We start from the raw sequence: 23,878 nt of genomic DNA, 5'->3' as shown, positions 1-23,878 counted from the left end.
TAAAAGATGCATCAACTAAAACAAAATTTATTCATGACATAATTCCGTAATTATGTTAAATTTATCCAAACCACCTTTTAACAATTAAAATTATGTGACAAAGCCGCTTTAATCAACTTAATTTTAATCCATTACAATCCGTTACTTTAAATCGTTTTAAAATAACTAAATGGTACGTGAGTGAACCGTTTCACTATCAAGCGAATGAACAAAATCCGTATTATGCACATGATATGGCCGAAAAAAAAATAAAACACGAAAATTTTTTTTTTTCTTCCTTTCACGGCTGAACCGTGACAAAACATCAAATTTTTTTTTTTTTTTTTTCAGCTGCTCAAAACCGTGAGCATCAACAAGCCAAACAATAACGATTTGACAAAAACCAATTGCAATTTAACCTAGTCCGTATAGAATTGAATCTACAATTGATAAAACTTTAACATATTGCAATGAAAAATCGATTACAAAAACAATATGCAAAGACAAAACGAAAGCAAAACGAGACTATCGTCTGATCAGCAGTAAGCCGTGTGGCACGGCTTCCAATGCAAAAAAAAAAATAAAAACAGCCGTGTAAAATAAATTCGGCCGCACGGTTTTTTAATGCAAAATAATTATCGATTCAAATCGTTTTATGAAAATCACAATGAAAAATATACGTGGCCTCGCTCTGATACCACTTGTAGGGAAATATCCGTATAAGACCCTTAAATTTTAGGACTATAACGCAATTTTAACATGTGATTATTGTCATAAACGAAAAATACAAGAGAAACGATAAAGGTATAAGAATCAACCTTGGGTCCTATGTATAAAACGGCCTAAGAACAGAAATCAAAGTAGATTTCCTCCTAATTGTTGCACCCAAGACCGTCTGAGACTATGCCCCTTGTGCTAGAAATTACTCTCTAATTGCCTTGAAATATTGAGAGAGTTTTTGTGAGGTTTTCGATGTGAGATCTAGAATTTCAGAGAAAATTGCCCCGAAACCCTAATTTGTGTGCAAATGAAATGCCTTAGGTCAAAAAGAAGAGAAGCTCTCCTTTTTGTCCCATTTCGGTCCAAACCGTGTACATTGGGGAGGGAGTGGGCTTTCCACTTCCTCCTTATTTTAACTCGTGGTCTGACTCGTTTCGCTAAAATGTATGTGACGGGTTTTAATTATAAATCGTCATCCGTCATCGGATATTAAAATATCAACTAGTAACATGACTTAGTCGATATATTAATACTTGTCCGACAATGACAATATTGTATAATCAATTAATTCAATATACATTAATTAAATATAACCGTTTATATTTAATTTACGAATTAACCGCTTAATTCGCCTTAGCCATTATTATTTAATCCGTATTAAATAAATATCTCAACATCGCGTTTGACTAATTATTAGTCAATAACTCCAACTAACTGTTTAGTCAAATTAGGCATCAACATGACTGTATTTTCATACCGTCACATCTCTCAAACGTATCCTATAGGTGTGACTTTTAGGGACCAGTTGATCACCGCCATCAGTATGACAATAACGTCAAACTTATCTAGCAAGCCAACCGTTATTGATAAACGTGGACCAACTGATAATAATACAAAAGTATACCCTTTGATCCTTTTAGAGATTTATATGTCATTGCACTAACTGTGGAGGACACCAGCCCCAACACATGTGACTACAAATCCTAGGATAGAACAAATCATGATTGCACTTGTGTGAAAGTGATAGGACAACTCGAAGACCCGCGACGTGGCTCGCGCCTCTTTGAGCAGCCCAGATGGCCACGTCGCTCAAAACTCACACAACCACTCATTTTCCTATAAATACCCTTCAAATGCCCCCATTTGAGAACTTACGCGAGTGTCCGCCCCCTCTTTTCTCCCTTAAAATTCTCGACTCGACTTCTTAAGTCACAATCCGACGCGTATTTACGACCTAGCGATCGTAAATACAAGCCTTACACATTGTTTGGTACCGTCATCGTGCATTAAATCACTTGACCACTACACCGTCACTAATCTTAATAAAACACTCTTTTTACTTACCAAAACGGTTTTAAACCGAGTCTTTTTCCGACCAAATGAGTTGTTACACTTACGTCGGTTTCTCGCCATAACCAAACATGTAAGTATGAGGGTGTAAAAATCCTTCTTTTATCATGTCTTCATTTGTTTTATGACTATAACATGCTAAAACATGCATAACACGATCCAAAACATGGGATAAACGAGCCAAAACTGAGTTTTGGCAGGCGTAACCCCTTTATTGTGCACATAGGCTCGCGCCTCAATGGGGTGTCCAGGTCAGAACTCAACCGTGTTTGTTCTCGTCTTTCCCCTTTAATCCATTTTCATATTTGTAATCGGTTTTTACCATTTCAAATATTTTCAAACCTTTTTTATTTTATTTGTTTTTAACAATAAAACATTTTTCACCCTTGGTTCCTCATACCATGACGGTTAAATCCGTGTTTCGGTGATAATATTTGGTTAATAACATTTAAAAGGTATTTGAAGCCTTTTATTTCTTTACATTTTGGGAGGTATTTTAAAGCCTTTCATCACTTCTTCACATTTTCAAAACAAGCATATTAGTCACCAACACAAAGTCATCCTTGGTTCTACATACCATGCCGGAATTTAACCCGGGTACGATGATGAGTATCGACTAATTATATTCAAATGAACTTAAAACAATTAGTTCATAATTATTTTCAAAACTATTCATGTCAAGCTTGTCAAGTCGAACTCGACACCGAATATCATCAAAATAATGATGATTATTCGAGTCTCGTTCCTGAAATCAACAAATACGGTCTAGACGACCCTTTCAAACCAAAGCGAGTCAAATACCCATTTTTCAATACGTTTTATAAACGTTTTCCAAATGGTCAGAACACGGCGTATTTTCAAAACCAGGGGAAGCCCCCTTACACCGCCGGCATGCTCGCGCCTCATATGGCCGCCTGGCACATGGCCTGTTCTCTTTCCAGCATTAGTCTAGGACGATCCCGACTCTGGTTAGCCCGGATATAGGACGGATCAGATGACTATTTGCTCATTCAAAAATGATATTTGCAAAATGCTTTACTAAGACAAATGGATCACGTTATGCACCATAAACCTAATTGGGTAAATGGATGTCTAATTTCCGTCTTGCATGCAAATCAACTATTAATCCAACTCGACATCTTATACTTGATATTTGGATTAAATCAACCGACTTAGAAAGCTCTCACATGTTATGTTTAAATTATTGGATGCGCATTCATGCATTTAAACCGTCTTATCAACTTTTGCATTCAACCAACCAAGATCGATCAGTAGAGGCCGCTACCGCGGGCGGGATTGGGTGTCTGATTAAAGGGCTTCCCAATACGTACCTTCACCTCTTACTCGGAAACTTTGGATAGTGGACGACCTTGTCCAGGGTGTACGAGAGTCATTCTAGAGATAGGATGCTAAAGAGGGACGATTCCTTATCTTTAGTACCTATGTCAAACACTGCTTTGTGCTTCGTTTGACCGAGGTATAAAGTGGATTTGAACGGGTTCCAAGCATCCCACAAATTCTTGGTGGCGACTCCGGACATCTCTAATCATTTCGAGACCCTTACCGAGACGAAACCGACCGATCTAAAATGATCTGGTCGAAAGCATTTTTACGCCGCCGAGCGTGGCTTTCAAAAGACCGCTGTATGTCCACAGATCGGCTGGGCTTGCAGGTGGGCCATGTCCACAGGGGGGCCCACTGGGTCGCTTGGGAAAACAAGCGTTTGCATTTGTAGAGTCGCCACCAATTTATTGTGGAAAATTGGAAACCGTTCGAATACTTCGTGTCATGTCAAGACACAAAGTAGTGACATGAACACCAAGAACTCGTTACCCTTAGCATTCTATGTCTAGAATGACTCTCGTGGATGCCAATGAACACGGATGTTCACAGAGATCTGGAGTAAGGGGTGAGGGTACGTATTAGGAAGCTCTTTTGATCGAACACCTAATCCCGCCCGCCTCGATAGCGGCCTCTACTAATGATTAGGGAAAATCATCTATACTGGATATGTTGTCGATTATATGCATGCAATGCAACATCCATTGTTTTAATCCTAACATGTGAGAATTAACTAAGTCGGTGAACACGTAATTTAGCATACAATTATGTCGAAGTAGAGATTTAAGTTGATTACATGTGGAAGCAAATAAACAATAATAAAGATACAATAAAATACAATAATTAAAATTACAATAATTACATTGGTTTGATTGATTTACGTCAAAAATACACTTAAAATGGATAATTTGAGAAAAGAAAAGGGAAAATAAATTAAGGTTAGAAAACGGACAGATTAGTAATGATAATACGGGTAATAGTCGATTAATACGCAAGCTAATGAACTAGGTCAAAGCAACAACGGAAGTTAAGAGGCAGAACTCAACCCGGAACAGGCGCAGCAGAGCTGCGTCCCTTGGAAGAGGTGCAGTGGTCACTGCGTCTGTTCCTGAAGTGAGTTCTGGTTGTGAAGCCGGAACTGCATATCGTTAATGTTCTTGGGTAATTTAATGATCGATTACTGATATTTGACTCGGATGAAAGTGATTTAACAGATTATTTACATATGAATTGGTCATAAAAGCGATAAAGAACGGACTCAAATTAATTAGAATGAATTAATGATTGCAAATTTTGGCTAACATGAATTAATTAGGCTTGCTAATACGATTTAATTAGGTTTATTTTCACAAATTAAATTAGATTAGGTGATAATGAACAGACGAAAATATACAAAAGATGAATTTCAGAGACTTGATATGGACGAATCGAATCTCTAAAACCCGGATTTTAATGACGAAAACCCGCAAATATTGGTTATTTGGGATTTAAGTCGGAAATTAAAAGTGAGAAGTTACTAATTATATGTTAAAATTATTATACGAATGAATAATGAAGAAAAATAAAGAAATCGGAATAAAAAAGACGAATCAACGAAGAACAAAGGAAGAAGAAGAAAAGCAGAAACAGCGGCAACCTCAGGAAGAGGCGCAGCAGATGCTGCGACTCTTCGAAGAGGCGCAGCAGTTGTTGCGTTTCTTCTCGACGTCTGCCCTCGGTTAATCCGAAAAAAGGGTTTAATAAAAGGTTTTATAAATCGGTTTTAAATATGTTTTCGACGCAAATCTTACAATAATTTATACAATAAAAAGGTACAATAATAAAACATGGGATTTACACCCTCAGACTTACATGTTTGACGAAACGAGATTGACTAAGTTAACGATTAGTGATTGCTCGACTCGAATGTACGATGAAAGTGCCCTCTTAAGAGGAATTAAACTAAATTGATTAAGTTGATTGAGTGGAGTTGGTCAAATTGGTCGGTCATGCAAAACGAGGCTGAAACTTTGAAGGATTCGAGCTTACGTGGTCGAAAGTTCAAGCACGTAGACGCCAATAAGCAAAGAGCACGGTCTTAGAATGCAAAGGGAGAAGAGAAGGGCGGACACTCGCGTGAGAAATATGAGGAACGAAGGTCCCTATTTATACTAATCACACGGAGAAATTAGGGTTTCGGTAAAACATTGGAAATAAATCTCGAAAAGATCTTAAAATACGCAGAAAGGAGCTGGGGAAGAGGCGCAGCAGCCCATCATGCGCTCTTGGAAGAGGCGCAGCAGGTGCTGCGTCCTTTCCCCAGAAGTTTCCTCCTACGGAAGAAAGATTTTCCGCGTTTCTGTTATGGAATTGCGGTAGATTTCAACTTCCTTATTGTTTAAAATATAATTTCGTGATATATTTTGCCAAGAGATTAAAAGATTGAAATATGGAATAGAAATATCCGGAACATTCCAGAACATTCTGACTCGGCATTTTAGACGGTTTATTAGAAAATGAAGACGGTTTTTGACCCGAACTCCAAATGAACTCTAATTACTGTCAAAACGACCGTAACGGCGCGTATATGACGACCAAGGGGTAGACACAAGTATTTGAGCTATCACTTGACGATAAACTTATGAATTGTAATAAATCGTTCCGCGTATCAAACATGCGGCCCAATCATCACCGGGTGGCTTGCGGGAGGTGCAAAAACGAGGTATCTACACTATGTAAACTGTTTCCACACAAGATGTGATATATATCATTCTGAAACAACTTCTCCGTGTTGAAACGAGTATGGTTGCACACATCCAACCACTTAACGCTGCTGATCAGCTATAGGAAGGAGCCTTTGAGCTACTGAAGTAATTAATGTTTTCGTGATCAGTGATGCTCCTTTATACATAGCTACCTAGAACTTAAACAAGAAACGATCACAGTCCACTTTCTTTTAGTGGATTGCATTTCATTTGTAATATTTGGAAAATTAGAAGCAAAGTTGGCATGACAAAGTGACAATACTCTCATGGACAGAATTGTATTCAATAAGTAACGTCGCTCACACGAAATGGATGCGACTATCGATCTAAAACCATTTAAGACCTACCCAATTTGATAAAGGTAGTATACTTTTGTCACTCCCTTTTTCATTGTTGTTTTTATATCATTTTTAAAGAAGCTCTTATTTATGACCAACTATAATTCCATGAATCTCTACTTTATAAGTAGTTCTCCGTAGCCTACTTAGTACTTACTACCTAATTACTTACATACATGCCATAATATATTTTCATCTTGTATCGGTATTCGGTAAGATGGAGAGGAGAAAAAGGGTGATATTGCTGCTAATTGTTTCATTCATATCATTGATTTTGGAATCAAAGAGTCAATATAGAGCAACCCCGACCATAACATTCCCATCTTTTCCAGCCATCCGTCCACTATGCGTTTCCCAATTTGCTCTAGTCAATCATGCATGTTCTGCACTTCCTTATGCACCTGTTCCGCCACCTTCTCCACCTCTACCTCCTTCACCACCTTCACCAAGTCCACCGACAAATGGCCATAGGCATAGGCATAGGCATCACCACAATCATCATCAGGAAAGTAGTAGCTCCCCTGACCCTGCTCTAGAAGAATGTTGCCGTTGGCTCAAAGAATTCGACAGTCAATGTTTATGTGATTTACTGGTCCGTTTACCTGTTTTCTTGGCCAGACCTGTACACTCTTATACAGTTAATCTCTATTCAGATTGTACTGTCACATACACATGTCCTGGCCGGGCCATCATGTCTTGATATTATATAGGTGGTATCTTTGTTTTTATAATGTACTCCATTAAATAGGTATCATACAATCTCGAATAGGTAGGAGTAGAACGAGATGAACCTACTGAAACAAATTGATGTTAAAGATAAAAAGTACTTCTACAAATTGTTACTACAAACAAAATAAGCAGTCTTGAGAAAATTGCTTTATGCTAATACCAAGTATTTAAATTTGATACAAGTGATCAAGGTGGTGGAATTTAGAATCTATACTTTCAATGCTATAGGACTACAGGTTACCGGTTTGTCGTTTTGTTCTTCAATATTTGTCAAGACGAGTCTTTGTCTTGTTTGTCATTACAAGACTCTTAGGCACAAATGCTTAAAACGCATCAGGCTTTAATTTAGAAATTCACTCAATCTTAACCAATAATAATCTATGTTACTTCAATCCTCCGTTTTTGGAGCCATACCTTTGTGACATTATTGTTGGCCCTTGTCTGATACGACACTCAATGATATGGTAAAATATTCGTACCCAACAGTTGCCAAACTCACACTGTATCTACAAGGGTTAAGAAGGAAGGCCAAAGACAGTGTTTGAAGTAGCAAGCATGGAATTTTCTGTTTTAAGCCTTATTTTCCCATACACCACTCAAATTTGTATTTATCGTTGTTGGATGGAGTCCTTGTGTCTAAAACATAAGTCATGCCGAGCCCAGCAAATATACTGTTGATGACTTCTGCTGATATCTCTTTTATCTTTAGAAATCAAGAGTGTATAAATGTATTGAACTTCATTGACTTTTATTGACATATAAAACCTCATGGTTAGTTATAAGTTTGTTATAACAACCATAGAGTTAGTTAGACTAAACTAGAGTTAGTTGAGAGTTAGTTGAGTTAATCTAACTACTATAAATAGCTGAGATTGTGATACAGGAGGGACATGGGTATATGTTCAAAACGCAAGTTCAAGTCATTCTTAACAATTCAGATTCGTTCACTTGATTTAAAAGCTAAATATATCCGAAAATATGGCTAATTTTGGCGTGATTCCTATTTTAAATGAAAGTACATGATGTAAGCTTTCCAACGAGTGGTCACACGCTTTATTTGGTTAAGTAACGAAGGAGATATGGTCGTTTTAAGGCGAGCTGTCCAACTTTTACGCGGGTGACGCAAATTGGACGAACCAAGATAATCAAAGGACGAATGGAATTGTTACTTCCCTAAATTATTTTTCTACATAGTCTTAAATAATGCCTTGGAGCCCAAGCACACTTAGGAAATTGCACCTAGCATTTAATGTTGCCTTGGAGCCCAAGCACATCTTTTGTTATATAAGGGCCGAAATACCCCCATTTGTAACGATCTAATTTTCAGAAATATAAATCCAAGTGTAGAGATTTTCTCTCAAACTTTGAATGCTTGCGAGTGTTCTTGTCTTCTTTGCGAGGCCGGCGCCATATTTCAACCTTGTTTACTGTGTGTTCTTGGTTGAAATATCCTTTGTTTCCCTCCTTGTTCCTGTGTGGTCTTGGTTGGAGATTTCAGTTTTAGTTGAGTTATCTTGCGAGGTTTCTTAGCTAATCCATATCCATTTTACTTTACATTTTCCGCTGCAAACTAAACTCTAAAAACACAAAAATATCACTCAAAACACTTCACCAAATCAGTCCCCTTTTGTGTCTAACATTCACACCGATTTGGTATCCGATTTTACATCAAATTGGTTATCAGAGCTGTGTTCAAATTTGTTTCTTAACAAGTTTGTCTTGGGAAAAGCATAATCGTGGGAGATAAAGATGGAAAAGAGTTGGATTGCTACAATGAGGAAGTTGAACTAGAGGATAATTTATTCTTTTCCAAAGATTTTATGGAGGAAGGTGATTCTTCCTTAAATTTTGATTTGCCACCAATATTTGACGACTATGGTGATGATGATGCATTGGATGATGTCACTTTCAAAGTTACAAATCCTATGAACTTCTATGTGATTGATTTTCAAGAAAAAGAGCGTTATCAGTCTCCACTTGAAAGCTACATTGAGAAGAAGCTCAACGGACATATCGTGAGTAAAATCAGTTTGAGCATATTTCTTTATCATGATGAACAACATAAACCATATGGTGTTGATAAACTGTTGATTAGAGGGTGGTTGGGTGGAAGGAATAACAAGGTAAATGGAGTCATTTCTTTGAAAAACTAATAAGCTACATTGAAGATGATGAATTAAAGGAGCATTTAGATTTATGTGCAAGCTTAACTTGTGATACTTATGAAATCATGAATAGAAGATTTGTGTTTGATCCCGGAGGGTCTGATGTTGACATCTTTAACTTCAAGGTTTTCAAGATTCGAGGACGAATCTTTTTGAAGAAGGGGAGAATGATACAGGAGGGACATGGGTATATGTTCAAAACGCAAGTTCAAGTCATTCTTAACAATTCAGATTCGTTCACTTGATTTAAAAGCTAAATATATCCGAAAATATGGCTAATTTTGGCGTGATTCCTATTTTAAATGAAAGTACATGATGTAAGCTTTCCAACGAGTGGTCACACGCTTTATTTGGTTAAGTAACGAAGGAGATATGGTCGTTTTAAGGCGAGCTGTCCAACTTTTACGCGGGTGACGCAAATTGGACGAACCATGATAATCAAAGGACGAATGGAATTGTTACTTCCCTAAATTATTTTTCTACATAGTCTTAAATAATGCCTTGGAGCCCAAGCACACTTAGGAAATTGCACCTAGCATTTAATGTTGCCTTGGAGCCCAAGCACATCTTTTGTTATATAAGGGCCGAAATACCCCCATTTGTAACGATCTAATTTTCAGAAATATAAATCTAAGTGTAGAGATTTTCTCTCAAACTTTGAATGCTTGCGAGTGTTCTTGTCTTCCTTGCGAGGCCGGCGCCATATTTCAACCTTGTTTACTGTGTGTTCTTGGTTGAAATATCCTTTGTTTCCCTCCTTGTTCTGTGTGGTCTTGGTTGGAGATTTCGCTTTTAGTTGAGTTATCTTGCGAGGTTTCTTAGCTAATCCATATCCATTTTACTTTACATTTTCCGCTGCAAACTAAACTCTAAAAACACAAAAATATCACTCAAAACACTTCACCAAATCAGTCCCCTTTTGTGTCTAACATTCACACCGATTTGGTATCCGATTTTACATCAAATTGGTTATCAGAGCTGTGTTCAAATTTGTTTCTTAACAAGTTTGTCTTGGGAAAAGCATAATCGTGGGAGATAAAGATGGAAAAGAGTTGGATTGCTACAATGAGGAAGTTGAACTAGAGGATAATTTATTCTTTTCCAAAGATTTTATGGAGGAAGGTGATTCTTCCTTAAATTTTGATTTGCCACCAATATTTGACGACTATGGTGATGATGATGCATTGGATGATGTCACTTTCAAAGTTACAAATCCTATGAACTTCTATGTGATTGATTTTCAAGAAAAAGAGCGTTATCAGTCTCCACTTGAAAGCTACATTGAGAAGAAGCTCAACGGACATATCGTGAGTAAAATCAGTTTGAGCATATTTCTTTATCATGATGAACAACATAAACCATATGGTGTTGATAAACTGTTGATTAGAGGGTGGTTGGGTGGAAGGAATAACAAGGTAAATGGAGTCGCTGCTGAAAAACTAATAAGCTACATTGAAGATGATGAATTAAAGGAGCATTTAGATTTATGTGCAAGCTTAACTTGTGATACTTATGAAATCATGAATAGAAGATTTGTGTTTGATCCCGGAGGGTCTGATGTTGACATCTTTAACTTCAAGGTTTTCAAGATTCGAGGACGAATCTTTTGGAAGAAGGGGAGAATGATACAGGAGGGACATGGGTATATGTTCAAAACGCAAGTTCAAGTCATTCTTAACAATTCAGATTCGTTCACTTGATTTAAAAGCTAAATATATCCGAAAATATGGCTAATTTTGGCGTGATTCCTATTTTAAATGAAAGTACATGATGTAAGCTTTCCAACGAGTGGTCACACGCTTTATTTGGTTAAGTAACGAAGGAGATATGGTCGTTTTAAGGCGAGATGTCCAACTTTTACGCGGGTGACGCAAATTGGACGAACCATGATAATCAAAGGACGAATGGAATTGTTACTTCCCTAAATTATTTTTCTACATAGTCTTAAATAATGCCTTGGAGCCCAAGCACACTTAGGAAATTGCACCTAGCATTTAATGTTGCCTTGGAGCCCAAGCACATCTTTTGTTATATAAGGGCCGAAATACCCTCATTTGTAACGATCTAATTTTCAGAAATATAAATCCAAGTGTAGAGATTTTCTCTCAAACTTTGAATGCTTGCGAGTGTTCTTGTCTTCCTTGCGAGGCCGGCGCCATATTTCAACCTTGTTTACTGTGTGTTCTTGGTTGAAATATCCTTTGTTTCCCTCCTTGTTCCTGTGTGGTCTTGGTTGGAGATTTCAGTTTTAGTTGAGTTATCTTGCGAGGTTTCTTAGCTAATCCATATCCATTTTACTTTACATTTTCCGCTGCAAACTAAACTCTAAAAACACAAAAATATCACTCAAAACACTTCACCAAATCAGTCCCCTTTTGTGTCTAACATTCACACCGATTTGGTATCCGATTTTACATCAGATTGTATCATCATAAACACAAGTTTTGATTAATGAAAATATCATAAACATTCAATTACATGATTCTCTAATATCTCAACATCAATACAAGTTTATTGGTGTTTACATGGTATCAGGTTCTTGATTTATCTAGAATTCATACGCTTCCGCTTCAAATCTTCATACATTGTTCTTCATATCTTCATACACAGTTCTTCACATCTTCATCTGTTCTTTATACATCCTCATACATCTTCCTCTTCTTTTGTTTTCTAAATCTTTACACCTTCAAACATATCATTCAATACTTTCAATATGCCTGATTCTGATCATTCAACTACTTCTGATTCGTATGAGTTTTATGACGATCCCTTATATCTTTCCTCTTCTGATCAGCCTGCTTCTTTGCTTACTCCTGTACTGTTCGATGGAACAAACTTTCTAAGCTGGAAGCAAGATGTTTTAATGGCCTTGGCTGCGAAGAATAAGGAAGGGTTTGTTAATGGTGTCCTGGTGAAGCCTTCTGCTACAGATAAGAAGTATCATCAATTCATTAGATGTGATTTGATGGTACTCAAGTGGATTCTGAACTCCATGGATAAATCAATCAGAGAAACCTTGAAATACATAAGAACTGCAAAGGCACTGTGGGACGAGATAATGGAAAGGTATGGCCAATCCAATTTCATAGAGATTTATCAGTTAAATCAAGATCTTAATTCCCTTACCCAGTCCAATTCTTCTCTTATTGAATATTATAGCAAGGTTAAAAATATTTGGGAAACCTTGGATAGTTTGGACCCTGTACCTGATTGTACTTGTGGCAAATTGGCTACTTGTACTTGTACTTTGATCAAGCGAATTCATGCTCGTGATCAACAAAACAAGTTGATCAAGTTCTTGATGGGATTGAACTCTAGCTATGACACTGTTCGTACTCAGATATTGTCCATGGATACTCTGCCTACTATTAGCAAGGTTCTTGGTTTACTTCAGAAGGTAGAGAAACATAAGCAGCTGACTGATATTGTTGAACATGTTACTGATGCAACTGCTTATGCAAGTTATAGACCCACTGATGTTGTGAATCAGAATACTGGTGCACAAGTTACTTCTACATCTACTGGTAAATATTGTGGTCATTGCAAGATGCATAACCATAACCTGGATGAATGCTTCATGGTCAATCCTTGTCCATCTTGTGGTAAGATTGGGCATTCTGCGAATAAGTGTTTTCTTATTGTTGGATTTCCAAACAAGAACAATAAGGGAAAGGGCAAGGTACCATACAACAAAAATGCAAAGGCAGGCTACAAGAAGACTGCAAATAATGCTGATATCTTGGGTGATTCACCTCTGGATGAACATCATGGGACTGTCAGTGGCACTGGTTCAAAGTCAGGCTCTATTGATTCTTCAGTGATTGATGGATTGGTCACATCTGTGATTGATCGGGTGCTTAAGAGGATTTCTGATGGAAATCAAGGTCTTTCATCTTCCAATTTTGCAGGTATGTTACATCATGTTCATTCTGCTAATTATGATAGTTATTTGCATGATTGGATCACAGACACGGGGGCCTCAGACCATATGACTTATAATCTACATCTGTTACACAATGTTAAACATATAGAACCCCCAATATTGAATGGTTTACCTGATGGTTCTAGTAAGGCTGTGAAAGTGTCTGGTGATGTTGTGCTAACACCTGATATTACCTTGACTAATGTTCTTTTTCTTCCTGATTTTAAACAGAATCTCCTATCTGTTAGTAAGCTTATAGATAACAATGCTTTATCTGCTGTTTTCTTGTCCACTCATTGTTTGTTTCAGGACATTTCCAGTAAGAAATGTATAGCCACAGGACAGCGGATAGGAGATTTGTATAGGATTCAAGATGATAACACAAAGTTACTAGTTAATAAGATTGCTGCTGTTGTTTTTACTTTACTGTCTAAAGCTAGTATTCAGTCACCTGTAGGTTCTTGTAATTCTGTACTTCATGATGTATCTTTGTTTCACTCTAGGCTTGGCCACATTTCTTTAGACAAATTGAAAGCTGTAAACAAGGATGTTTCTATTAAAAATGCCAATTTCCATTGTGAGACTTGTATACTTGCTAAGCATCATCAGTTGCCATTTCCTAAAAGTACTTCTAGGGCATTATGTAATTTTGAGCTTTTGCATATGGATGTTTGGGGTCCATATAAGACTCCAGCTTTGTCAGGTGCTAAATCATTCCTAACTATTTTGGATGATCATTCCAGGAATACCTGGACTATCCTTTTTCAAACCAAAGACCAAGTTCCTAATTTAGTAAGATATTTCTTTGCATACATTGAGAAACAATTTCAAGCTAATGTCAAGATAGTTAGGAGTGATAATGGTTCTGAATTTTTGCATCATGCTTGTGGTAGTTTGTTTAAAACTAAAGGAATTGTACATCAAACCAGTATTGTTGGCAGGCCACAGCAAAATGGCCTAGTTGAAAGAAAACATAGACATTTACTTGACACTGCTAGATTTCTTAGATTACATGCTTCATTACCTGTAAGATTTTGGGGTGACTGCTTGCTTACTACAACCTATCTGATTAATTTAATGCCCACCCCTATACTTGCTTGGAAGACACCATTTGAGGTCCTATTTGGTAGAGTTCCTGATTATTCTATGTTAAAAATATTTGGTTGTTGTTGCTACTCTTCCATGCCTCCCACCTATTCAGACAAATTTGGGACAAGGGCTAGAAAGTGTGTTTTTTTAGGCTATCCACATAACCAAAAAGGGTATAGACTGTATGATATTACTACAAGAAAGATTTTTGTCAGTAGGGATGTAGTTTTTAGAGAGGACATCTTTCCTTTTCAAACTCCTGTGTCATCTCCTACTGAATTAGTCAACCCTGCTACTTCAACATTATTAATTTCTAATTCTGATAAGTCTAAACTAGTTAATAATAACAATTTACAATCTACCAGTGGTACTAGTGATTTACAGTCACATAATGAAACTACTGAATTACCACCACAAATTGACACTGTCAATGAGCAACATGATAATGTACAACTGAGTGTTGAAGTCCCTGAGAATAATATCAGGAGGTCTACTAGACCTAGACAGCCTTCTGTAGTGTTACAGGGATATCATTGTCCCCTAAAGTTGTCAGGTACTCAGAATGTTCCTGCAAATGGGTCAATGTCTAGTGCTTTGCATACTGCTGTATTGAATCAGATGCAGGGCTACAGTGATCAATATGTAGCATCATTAGCTACAACACTTCAAGAGCATGAACCTTATACTTATTATCAAGCAAGCAAGGACCCAAGGTGGATAGAAGCAATGACTAAAGAGATTCAAGCTCTTGAAGCTAATCAAACATGGACTTTGATGCCCCTACCTGATGGAAAGAAAACTATAGGCTCCAAATGGGTTTTTAAAATCAAGTATAAAGCTGATGGCACAGTTGAGAGATTCAAGGCTAGGTTGGTAGCTAAAGGGTACAATCAAGTCAAGGACAGGGATTATACTCATACCTTCTCTCCAGTAGCCAAATTCACAACTGTTAGGGCATTGTTAGCAGTGGTAGCAGCAAAAGCCTGGCCATTGTATCAGCTAGACATCAACAATACTTTTTTGCATGGGCAGTTGGATGAGGAGGTTTATATGAGACCTCCAGAAGGATATAGAGTGCAACCAGGCCAAGTATGTAAGCTTACCAAGTCTCTTTATGGCCTGAAGCAGGCATCTAGACAATGGAACAAAGAGTTTTCCAAATATCTGATCAGTCAAGGGTACACACAGTCCAAGTATGATTATTCCTTGTTTACAAGGTCAGATGCAGCAACCAAGGGGTTTACAGTGGCCCTGGTGTATGTGGATGATGTCTTACTCACTGGCAATGATGAGCAAGAAATTCAGAGAATAAAGAAAGGACTAGATACAGTGTTCTCCATCAAAGATTTAGGACCTGCAAGATATTTTTTGGGTCTTGAGATTTCAAGAAATGACACTGGCCTACTTATTAACCAAAGGAAGTATATCTTGGATATACTAAGTGACATGAAAATGGAGAATGCAGACACTGCAAATTTTCCAATGCAGAGAGGTCTAAAACTTAGCACTGATTCAGGAGAATTATTACAGGATCCAGAGAAGTACAGACGACTGGTTGGCAGGCTCTTATACTTAAACATGACCAGGCTTGATATATCATATTCGATTCAAAGACTGAGTCAATTCGTCGATCGACCTAGGCAACCTCACTTTCAGTTTGCCATTCATGTTTTAAAGTATCTAAAGAAGACAACAATTACTGTCTCTTTTATACGACAGACTCGGACTGCATTTAACAAAGATTTACTGAGATGCGGACCGGGGTCGATGCTCTTTCAGCTGCAAGTCCTTGAGTGGGTACTGTGTCTACCTAGGCAAGTCTTTGATTTCTTGGAAAACTAAGAAGCAGAAAACTGTCTCAAAAAGTAGTGCAGAATCAGAATACAGAAGCATGTCATATACAAGTTCTGAATTGGTATGGCTTGATGGTTTGTTAAAGGATTTCCACATTGAAGTACCTAAGCCTATCCCTCTGTTTTGTGACAATAAGGCTGCCCAGCATATCTCCATGAATCCAGTTTTCCACGAGCGAACTAAGCATCTCAGTATTGACTGTCACTACGTAAGGGATAAACAAGATGAAGGCAACCTGGTCACTAGACACATCAGAACAGGTCTACAAATTGCTGACATAATGACTAAGGCTTTGGGAGCTGACCAGCATCAATTTCTGTCTAGCAAGCTTGGATTAGTTGCAACCCCATCTCAAGCTTGAGGAGGGGATATTGACATATAAAACCTCATGGTTAGTTATAAGTTTGTTATAACAACCATAGAGTTAGTTAGACTAAACTAGAGTTAGTTGAGAGTTAGTTGAGTTAATCTAACTACTATAAATAGCTGAGATTGTATCATCATAAACACAAGTTTTGATTAATGAAAATATCATAAACATTCAATTACATGATTCTCTAATATCTCAACATCAATACAAGTTTATTGGTGTTTACAACTTTAATTACACATCCCTTTCAATTTGACTTTGCTTCAATTAAAGCTCATATATATCTTTCAGTGAATCAGAAGACATGGATATATAGATTATAGAAAGCAAGATATTTATTTCAACAACATATATTTCAGCATCAAGAACATTAGATTGATATTGTTCTGGTGTATGTTCTGGTTTGACAGAATAACTTTTCAGCAACGGTAGTACAGCCTCATTCCGAGTTGTATTCTGTATTCTGTTTCCAAGTAATTGACGGTGACTAATTTGGTAGGTTGTGCTGCTTCTATTTTGACATTTCTTAGAAGAATCATAGACTTACTACTGCATCATCCTCTCTTTTAAGGTAGATCTTCAAAGTAAGATATGATTGAGAGCTTATATTAGGTCATATATATACTTAATAAAAGGGCAGATCATTTGCTCTTTGGAATTGGACAAGGATTATACTCCCTCTGTCCTGGTCATTTGTTGTCATTTTCCATTTTGTGTGTCTCAGTCATTTATTGTCCTTTCTATTTTAATAATGAACTTGATGAGTAATTTGATCATTTACACTCAATTTGTTCCACTTGTCATTTAGCTATTGGCTCTCTCCTCTTTCCTTGTCTTTGTGCCAAAACCAAAGGACAACAATTGACCGGGACGGAGGGAGTATGTAGGTGGACAGTTAAAAAGAACTTGGAGGAGATTGATTCTGTTTTTATCTATATTTTTTTATGTTATGTTCTTTTTAATGTAACATTCATCCTGGGTTATCCCGGAACAAGCTCCATTACTACTTGTAATTTCTGGCTTATTGTTGCTCCCTTTACTTAGGCCCAATGACATTAGCCACCAATTGCGACCAAATTAAAAATGGTCGCTAAATAGCATTAGCGACCAATTTTCGCCTGTTAGAATGCCCTTTCTCTTGTAGTGTTCGTTCCGACCTAGCTGCTTGAACGGTGAATCTGGTAGTAGTAGTAGTAGTAGCAGCAGTAATACCCGGTCTGTTGGACTCGATAAAATTACTTGTCGAAAAAGAAAGGGCATATGATACATTTTCCTACTAAAGTTATGCAAACCATGAGAGGTTACATGCATGATAATCACAGGAAGCTGATGCACAAACATAATGTCCTCTAAATTCCGCTCAAAACAGTAGATGATGCGTGTTCTTGTAGTGTCAATTATAGTATGTTTGTTCTTCCATTAAGATATTGATGCCCTAACTCTGATCCGATGATCCTTTTTTTGTGGCCTAGAAAATCCAATTGCCAAACAGGCATCCCCAAATAAAAGAGAAAAATGAGAGAAGCTCGTATGAGAATATGACCAAATTGGTAATATTGGTTGATGACTTGTATATATTGTGTTGGTAAATTACGGTGTATGTTTGGGGTTTAAGGCAAAGCCATAAGACTTAAGACTATCCGTTTGAACTCTGAATCTTAAGACCAGTCAAGTACATACTACTTATTTTTTTTTTTTTTTTTTTTTTTTTTTTTTTGTTACAAGAAACGGGAATTACCCAAAAAGCAGAAACAAAACACACAAACTAAAAATCATAAAAATGAACTAATCTAGGCCAAGACAGTCCACCTATGTCTTGCTGCATCAGACGGAAAAGATGGTCTGGTATATCGTCCGGTTCCCACACCACAACTTGATGGGTTTGAGCTACTCTGGCATTGGCTAGCCAGTCAGCGCATCCATTCACTTCTCTATAGATATGGTGAATCTCACTCTTCCAAGGATGGTCGTTTAAAAAACGTTTGCAAATCTGAACCAGGTGGGCATGAGCTGATGGTAACTCCTTCCTCTCATCTAGAAGCTTGATTATCACCTGGGAATCGGTCTGAATAATTATCCAAGGGAACATCCTCTCCTTTGCAAGCACTAAACCCCGCTTTAAGGCCATTAGTTCTGCTCTCGTCACCGTCGCCATGCCCAATCCTTCCGTAAACGCAAGCAACTGTGGACATGGGCCACGGGGGCGCTTGGGAAACAAGCGTTTGCATTTGTGGAGTCGCCACCAATTTATTGTGGAAAATTGGAAGTCGTTCAAATACCTCGTGCCATGTCAAGACACAAAGTAGTGACATGAACACCAAGAACTCGTTACCCTTAGCATTCTATGTCTAGAATGACTCACGTGGATGCCAATGAACACGGATGTTCACAGAGATCCCGAGTAAGGGGTGAGGGTACGTATTAGGAAGCTCTTTTGATCGAACACCTAATCCCGCCCGCCTCGATAGCGGCCTCTACTAATGATTAGGGAAATTACTTATACTCGATATATTGTCGATTATATGTGATACGTGCATTTTATATAGTCTTTTTAGCCTATTTTATGCACGTATTTCTATGCTTTTATCGTAGTTTATTGCTACGAAATGCCCCGAATATGCTACTCTGGGTTATTTTGTCTTAATTGCAGGAATGGACCATAAAGTAGTAGATTCAAGCCATTTACCGTCCGTTTTGCATGCATTTGGAGAAAGAGTAGATTTGGAGCGGGAATTATAGCTGTCTTGGGATGCGTGAAGGTGTTTCGGGAGATAAAAGGACAAGTCAAAGTCAAACTAACGTGAATTATAAGCTGCTGAAGTCAAGATCCACTCGATCGAGTGCTTTTCTAGTCAATCGAGTGGTTTTAGGATGAATAAATAGTCGATCGAGTAGTTTTTCTAGTCGATCGACCAGTTCAATAATAGCCTTTAGTCGATCGAGTAACTATCTTGGTCGATCGAGCGGTTTTTGGCTGAGTTTGCTCGATCGAGTGGTTTTATTCCACTCGATCGAGTGGATTTTGCTACGGGCTGGGCTTTTTAGGTTTAATTCCGTCATTAGGTTTAATAAACCCTATTTTCTTATAAATAGGGAGTCAGTATGTCGATGTAAGGGGCTCTCACTCTCACACACTCCTGTTACGTCACTTTTACACTGTTACTTTGTTCTTATTTCCGGATCATTAATTTCAGTAATTCCTTCTTCCCTTTTCTCTCTTTAATTTAATGCTTTCTTCTTCTTTATTTCTCGTTTCCTCTTTAATCATGTCTAGCTAATTACCTTAGTATGTTAGGATTAGGGAAGCCGTGGTAGTAACATGTTTTAATTGACTTGAATAGATTAGTCTTGCGATAAGAATTGTATTAGGCAAATTAATTGTTATCAGGTTGAATGTATGCATGCAGGAAACCAATTTATCTAGTTAACCCCGACCTGGATCGAAAGATTAGAAGGGAAGGCTTGCTTAATTACAATAGGTGATACCTAATTAGGGCGAAAGCTAAGTTAGGAGACCCTAGGGCGGTTTAAGGACCGAAAGGTGACGACCATAGCTCTTCTTATCAATAGTTTAATCGCCTCAGTAGACCCGATAGTAAAGCTGCCACGGTAGACCGACTCCTAGCATATTTCCTTTCTCTTATTGTTAATTTCTTTTATTCCTTTTCTCTTGCCTTTAGCTTCAGTAGTTTAGTTAGTTCAAAACATTTCAAACCACCATTAGTGACATTAGACAGATAGAATAGACAAGTAGATAGTAAACCGCCTCCCTGTGGAGATCGACCCTACTTACCGCTGACTTCTGTTAGTAGTACTTAGGTATTTTATTTTTGGTACGAAACGACAGTATCAAATTTTGGCGCCGTTGCCGGGGAGGCAAATAATTATTTATTTGTTTAATTTTATCTGTTTTTAGCCTCAGGGGATTTCTCCCTTGAGGCCGTTCTAATATTTCCTTTAGTGCTGTTTTGATAGGCCTTACAGGTACTACCTAGACAGTTCTAGGTGAAAGATCGTCAAAGGGAAGGCTTGAGTACCTTTGACCCATCACCAATGTCGTATTATATGGAACATCCGGTGATTTCTCATGCGGGAGATGTGGTCTTCTTTGGGCATGATGCGATTTTTTTTTGGCGAGAATGACGAAGTTTACGCGTTCAAGCGGCGCAGTCGAGCTAGTCAAGCAGCTGTAGTTGTGCCGCCACATACACCCTATCAATGGCCACCGCAACAAGATCTTCCTGATATACAGAAAGAAGAAATTGCGGAGCTGAAATCTTTAATGGAGACACTTGCATCTCAATTGCAAGATTATGATAACAGTGTATCGGAATATGATAGACGATTTTTCGCGCGCATTGATAAGCTCGAGTCTGAAATTGCTCAGTTAGCAGCTGAGTCGGATAATTGGCAACCAGAAGAAGTATATTTTGCCGAGAGCAGTTTTTCCCATGAAGAAACTGATGTGACCATAATTGGCGCATATTTAGCCCCCGAATTACCATTGTTTCCATGCTTTTTAGTGCCTATTTGGGTCATTTCTTATCTTTAGTTCTTTGTTTTGCATATTCTTTGAGATTTTGATCCCTTGGTAGGAAAGGAGTAAGAATCTTGCATTTTCATGGCAAAACGAGGCTAAATTGATTGTATTCAATGACCAAGCATCAAGAAGAGACAAGACTAGAAGGCCTTTGTACATATCATAGTAGAAGAGCAATGTTGAGGAAAGGATCCTTGAGTCCCCGAGGAAATCCCCAAGGAATTTATGAAGAAAAGGGAAGAAAAGAAGAAGAATTGACGCTGAACTACAATCCGAACGGATTGTACCAAATCCGCCCGTCCGTCCAGCCCAATCCGAGCGTCCCAACTTGGAATCCGCTCGGATTCCCCCTCAACAATCCGAGCGTCCCTCTCTTGAATCCGCTCGGATTGCCCAGCCCAAATCCGGCCGTCCCGACTCTGATCCGCACGGATTTCAGTACAGCACGATTTTCATTCTTCAAGCTACGAAAAGAGAAGCCCTTCTCTCAGAAAATACCGGATTCTCCTTGCTCAACTTAAAAAGTGTAATTACTAGTTTAGCCCTTAGTTAACCCTAATGCATCCTCCCTAATTTTCACTATAAATACCCCATTAGTCTAATTAGAGGAGCATGTTCTTCTTATCAATAATTAGTGTAGTTAATATCAATCAAATCTCTCTTCAATATTGTAATCAAGTATTAATCAAGTTTTAATCCAAGTTTTAGTTCTTTAATATCTCTCTTGTTCTTCCTTTATTTTGGGTAATTGAAGATTATTTGGGTTATTATTGGGAGATTGACAACCTCTCAATCTAGGATTCAAGTACTTCTATTATTCTTGCTTTATTATTGGAATCATTAGTAGGTATAATCTCTTAATCCCTTTTTAATTATTGTTAATTACTTTCATTTATTCATCATGTTTCATTATGTTAGTATGATTGACAACCTTTCTAGCATGATCAATATGATAATGAGTGAGTAGTCTCTTAGCTAGGGTTTAATGGGTGATTAGGGGAAACCAACATGGGGATGATTCATGCTTAAATCAATATGCTTTCATATCTTATTTGCTTGCTTGTTTTGATCTTAATACATGCACATGTTATATTTGATGAAATGCTAAGCCTATGAATCCTTGCATTTACTATCATCTTCTATCCTTTCAACTTGACTTGTAAGACATAACCCAACTCGAGTCTTGTTAGACCATGCATGTGTTGAGTAGGAAAGATTAAGTCGACTTGTAGGTGTTGTACAATCTAATCGATTCGGCTCCGGGACCCAAACTTTCCTAGGATTGTAAGATATAACCCAACTCAATCCATCACAACAATAATTGCTTGCTTATAATTTGAGAACATGTTTGTATGATCATATCCCATGATTCCCCTATGAACCCATGACACCCTAGTGCTTTTAAATCAATTGTTTACACCCCTTATTTTATTCATCTTGCTAGTTTATTTTCATTGCTATTTTAGTTTAGTAACCTTCTACATCAACCCAATTTGTGACACCCCCTAGACACTACTAGTTACAATAGAATTCTCATTTCAATACCTGTCCCTTGGGATCCGACCTTTACTTGCCTCTTTACTAATTGTAGAGTTGTTTGTGAAGTATAAATTGTGTTTTGTATCGACCATTGACCAACGACCACATATGCTTAATTGTGAACACGAAATGGCCTCGATCAGAAACCGTGTTGCCCAATGCTGAGAATGATTTCTATGACTCGGATGACGAATTTCTATCGTATTTCAAGAGTTCACACGAAGATTTCAGCCCTGTACAGGAGGAATCACTCGATCGAGTGACTAATATTAGTCGATCGAGTGATTTTCCAGGAGAAAGTGCTCGATCGAGTGATATTTCTACTCGATCGAGTGGAATTCAGGAGGAATTTGGTCGATCGAGTGATTATTCTGCTCGATCGACTGAATTGGCCATTGGGAGCTTTGATTCGTCATATGGGTTTGATTTAGATGACGATTTTGATGATGATAATGGATACGGTGAATCTCCCCTATTCAAAGCCGAGTTGGATGCGCTTGAGGCTGAGATTTACGGGATGAAATCCATTGAGGAGATTGATGAAGAAGCAGCTGAGTCGGTAATTACTCCTAGCACGTAAGAGGTAATAAATTCTTTTATCTATGATTCCGTCATTGAGAGCGACCAACCTGAGGTAGTAAACGATAATTTTATTATTGTTTGTTTTAATAGTATTTTGCCTCATTTGATTCGTACTTCTTCCTTTAAAGCTATACCTCCTCATATGTGGACGCGTAATTTAATGATTTTTCACCATCCTTATCGTCACAAACTTGTTAATCTAAAACGGGACCCTAATGTATTGACAATTGCTCCCGCGCTCCTATATTTTGTGGATAAATTTAGGAGCGCTCATAGGAAATTTGTTCGGCTTAAAAAAGTTAAACATTTTTATTTCCTATTTCTCTATTCCACTTTGGTGCTACTTATGCTTCTTTGTAGCACATGCGCAGATGTATGATCTAATGCTGCGCGCTTTGAGCTGTTTTGATTATGATTAATTAGAGAGGCTCGAAGAAAAAGAAGGTCGAGCTGGGACCTGACTGAAGCTAGCGCTACCCGGGAGGCAACCCGGCGATTTTATTTTGCATTTTTATTTTATTTCAGTTGTAATAAATGGTTTTTATACCATAAACTATCTCAGTATGCTTGTTTAGTAGTTTGCGGGCTGTTTTTAATTGCATTTTGCAGGAATACA

General features: G+C 37.8%; 1 protein-coding gene across 1 annotated transcript; it reads left to right on the top strand.

Moving 5' to 3' along the window:
* The first annotated feature begins 12,079 nt into the window (after nt 1-12,079).
* Nucleotides 12,080-12,921, top strand: LOC141649284 (uncharacterized). The gene is made up of 2 exons (XM_074457978.1): nt 12,080-12,863; nt 12,914-12,921. Exons 1-2 carry the CDS (start codon nt 12,080-12,082, stop codon nt 12,919-12,921), a joined length of 792 nt encoding a protein of 263 aa, XP_074314079.1.
* The last annotated feature ends 10,957 nt before the right edge of the window (nt 12,922-23,878 follow it).

The sequence above is a fragment of the Silene latifolia genome, chromosome 3 (genome assembly GCF_048544455.1).
Source record: "Silene latifolia isolate original U9 population chromosome 3, ASM4854445v1, whole genome shotgun sequence".
NCBI lineage: Eukaryota > Viridiplantae > Streptophyta > Magnoliopsida > Caryophyllales > Caryophyllaceae > Silene > Silene latifolia.
Note: the sequence above shows the minus strand (reverse complement) of the source record. Positions and strands in the feature narration are given on the sequence as shown.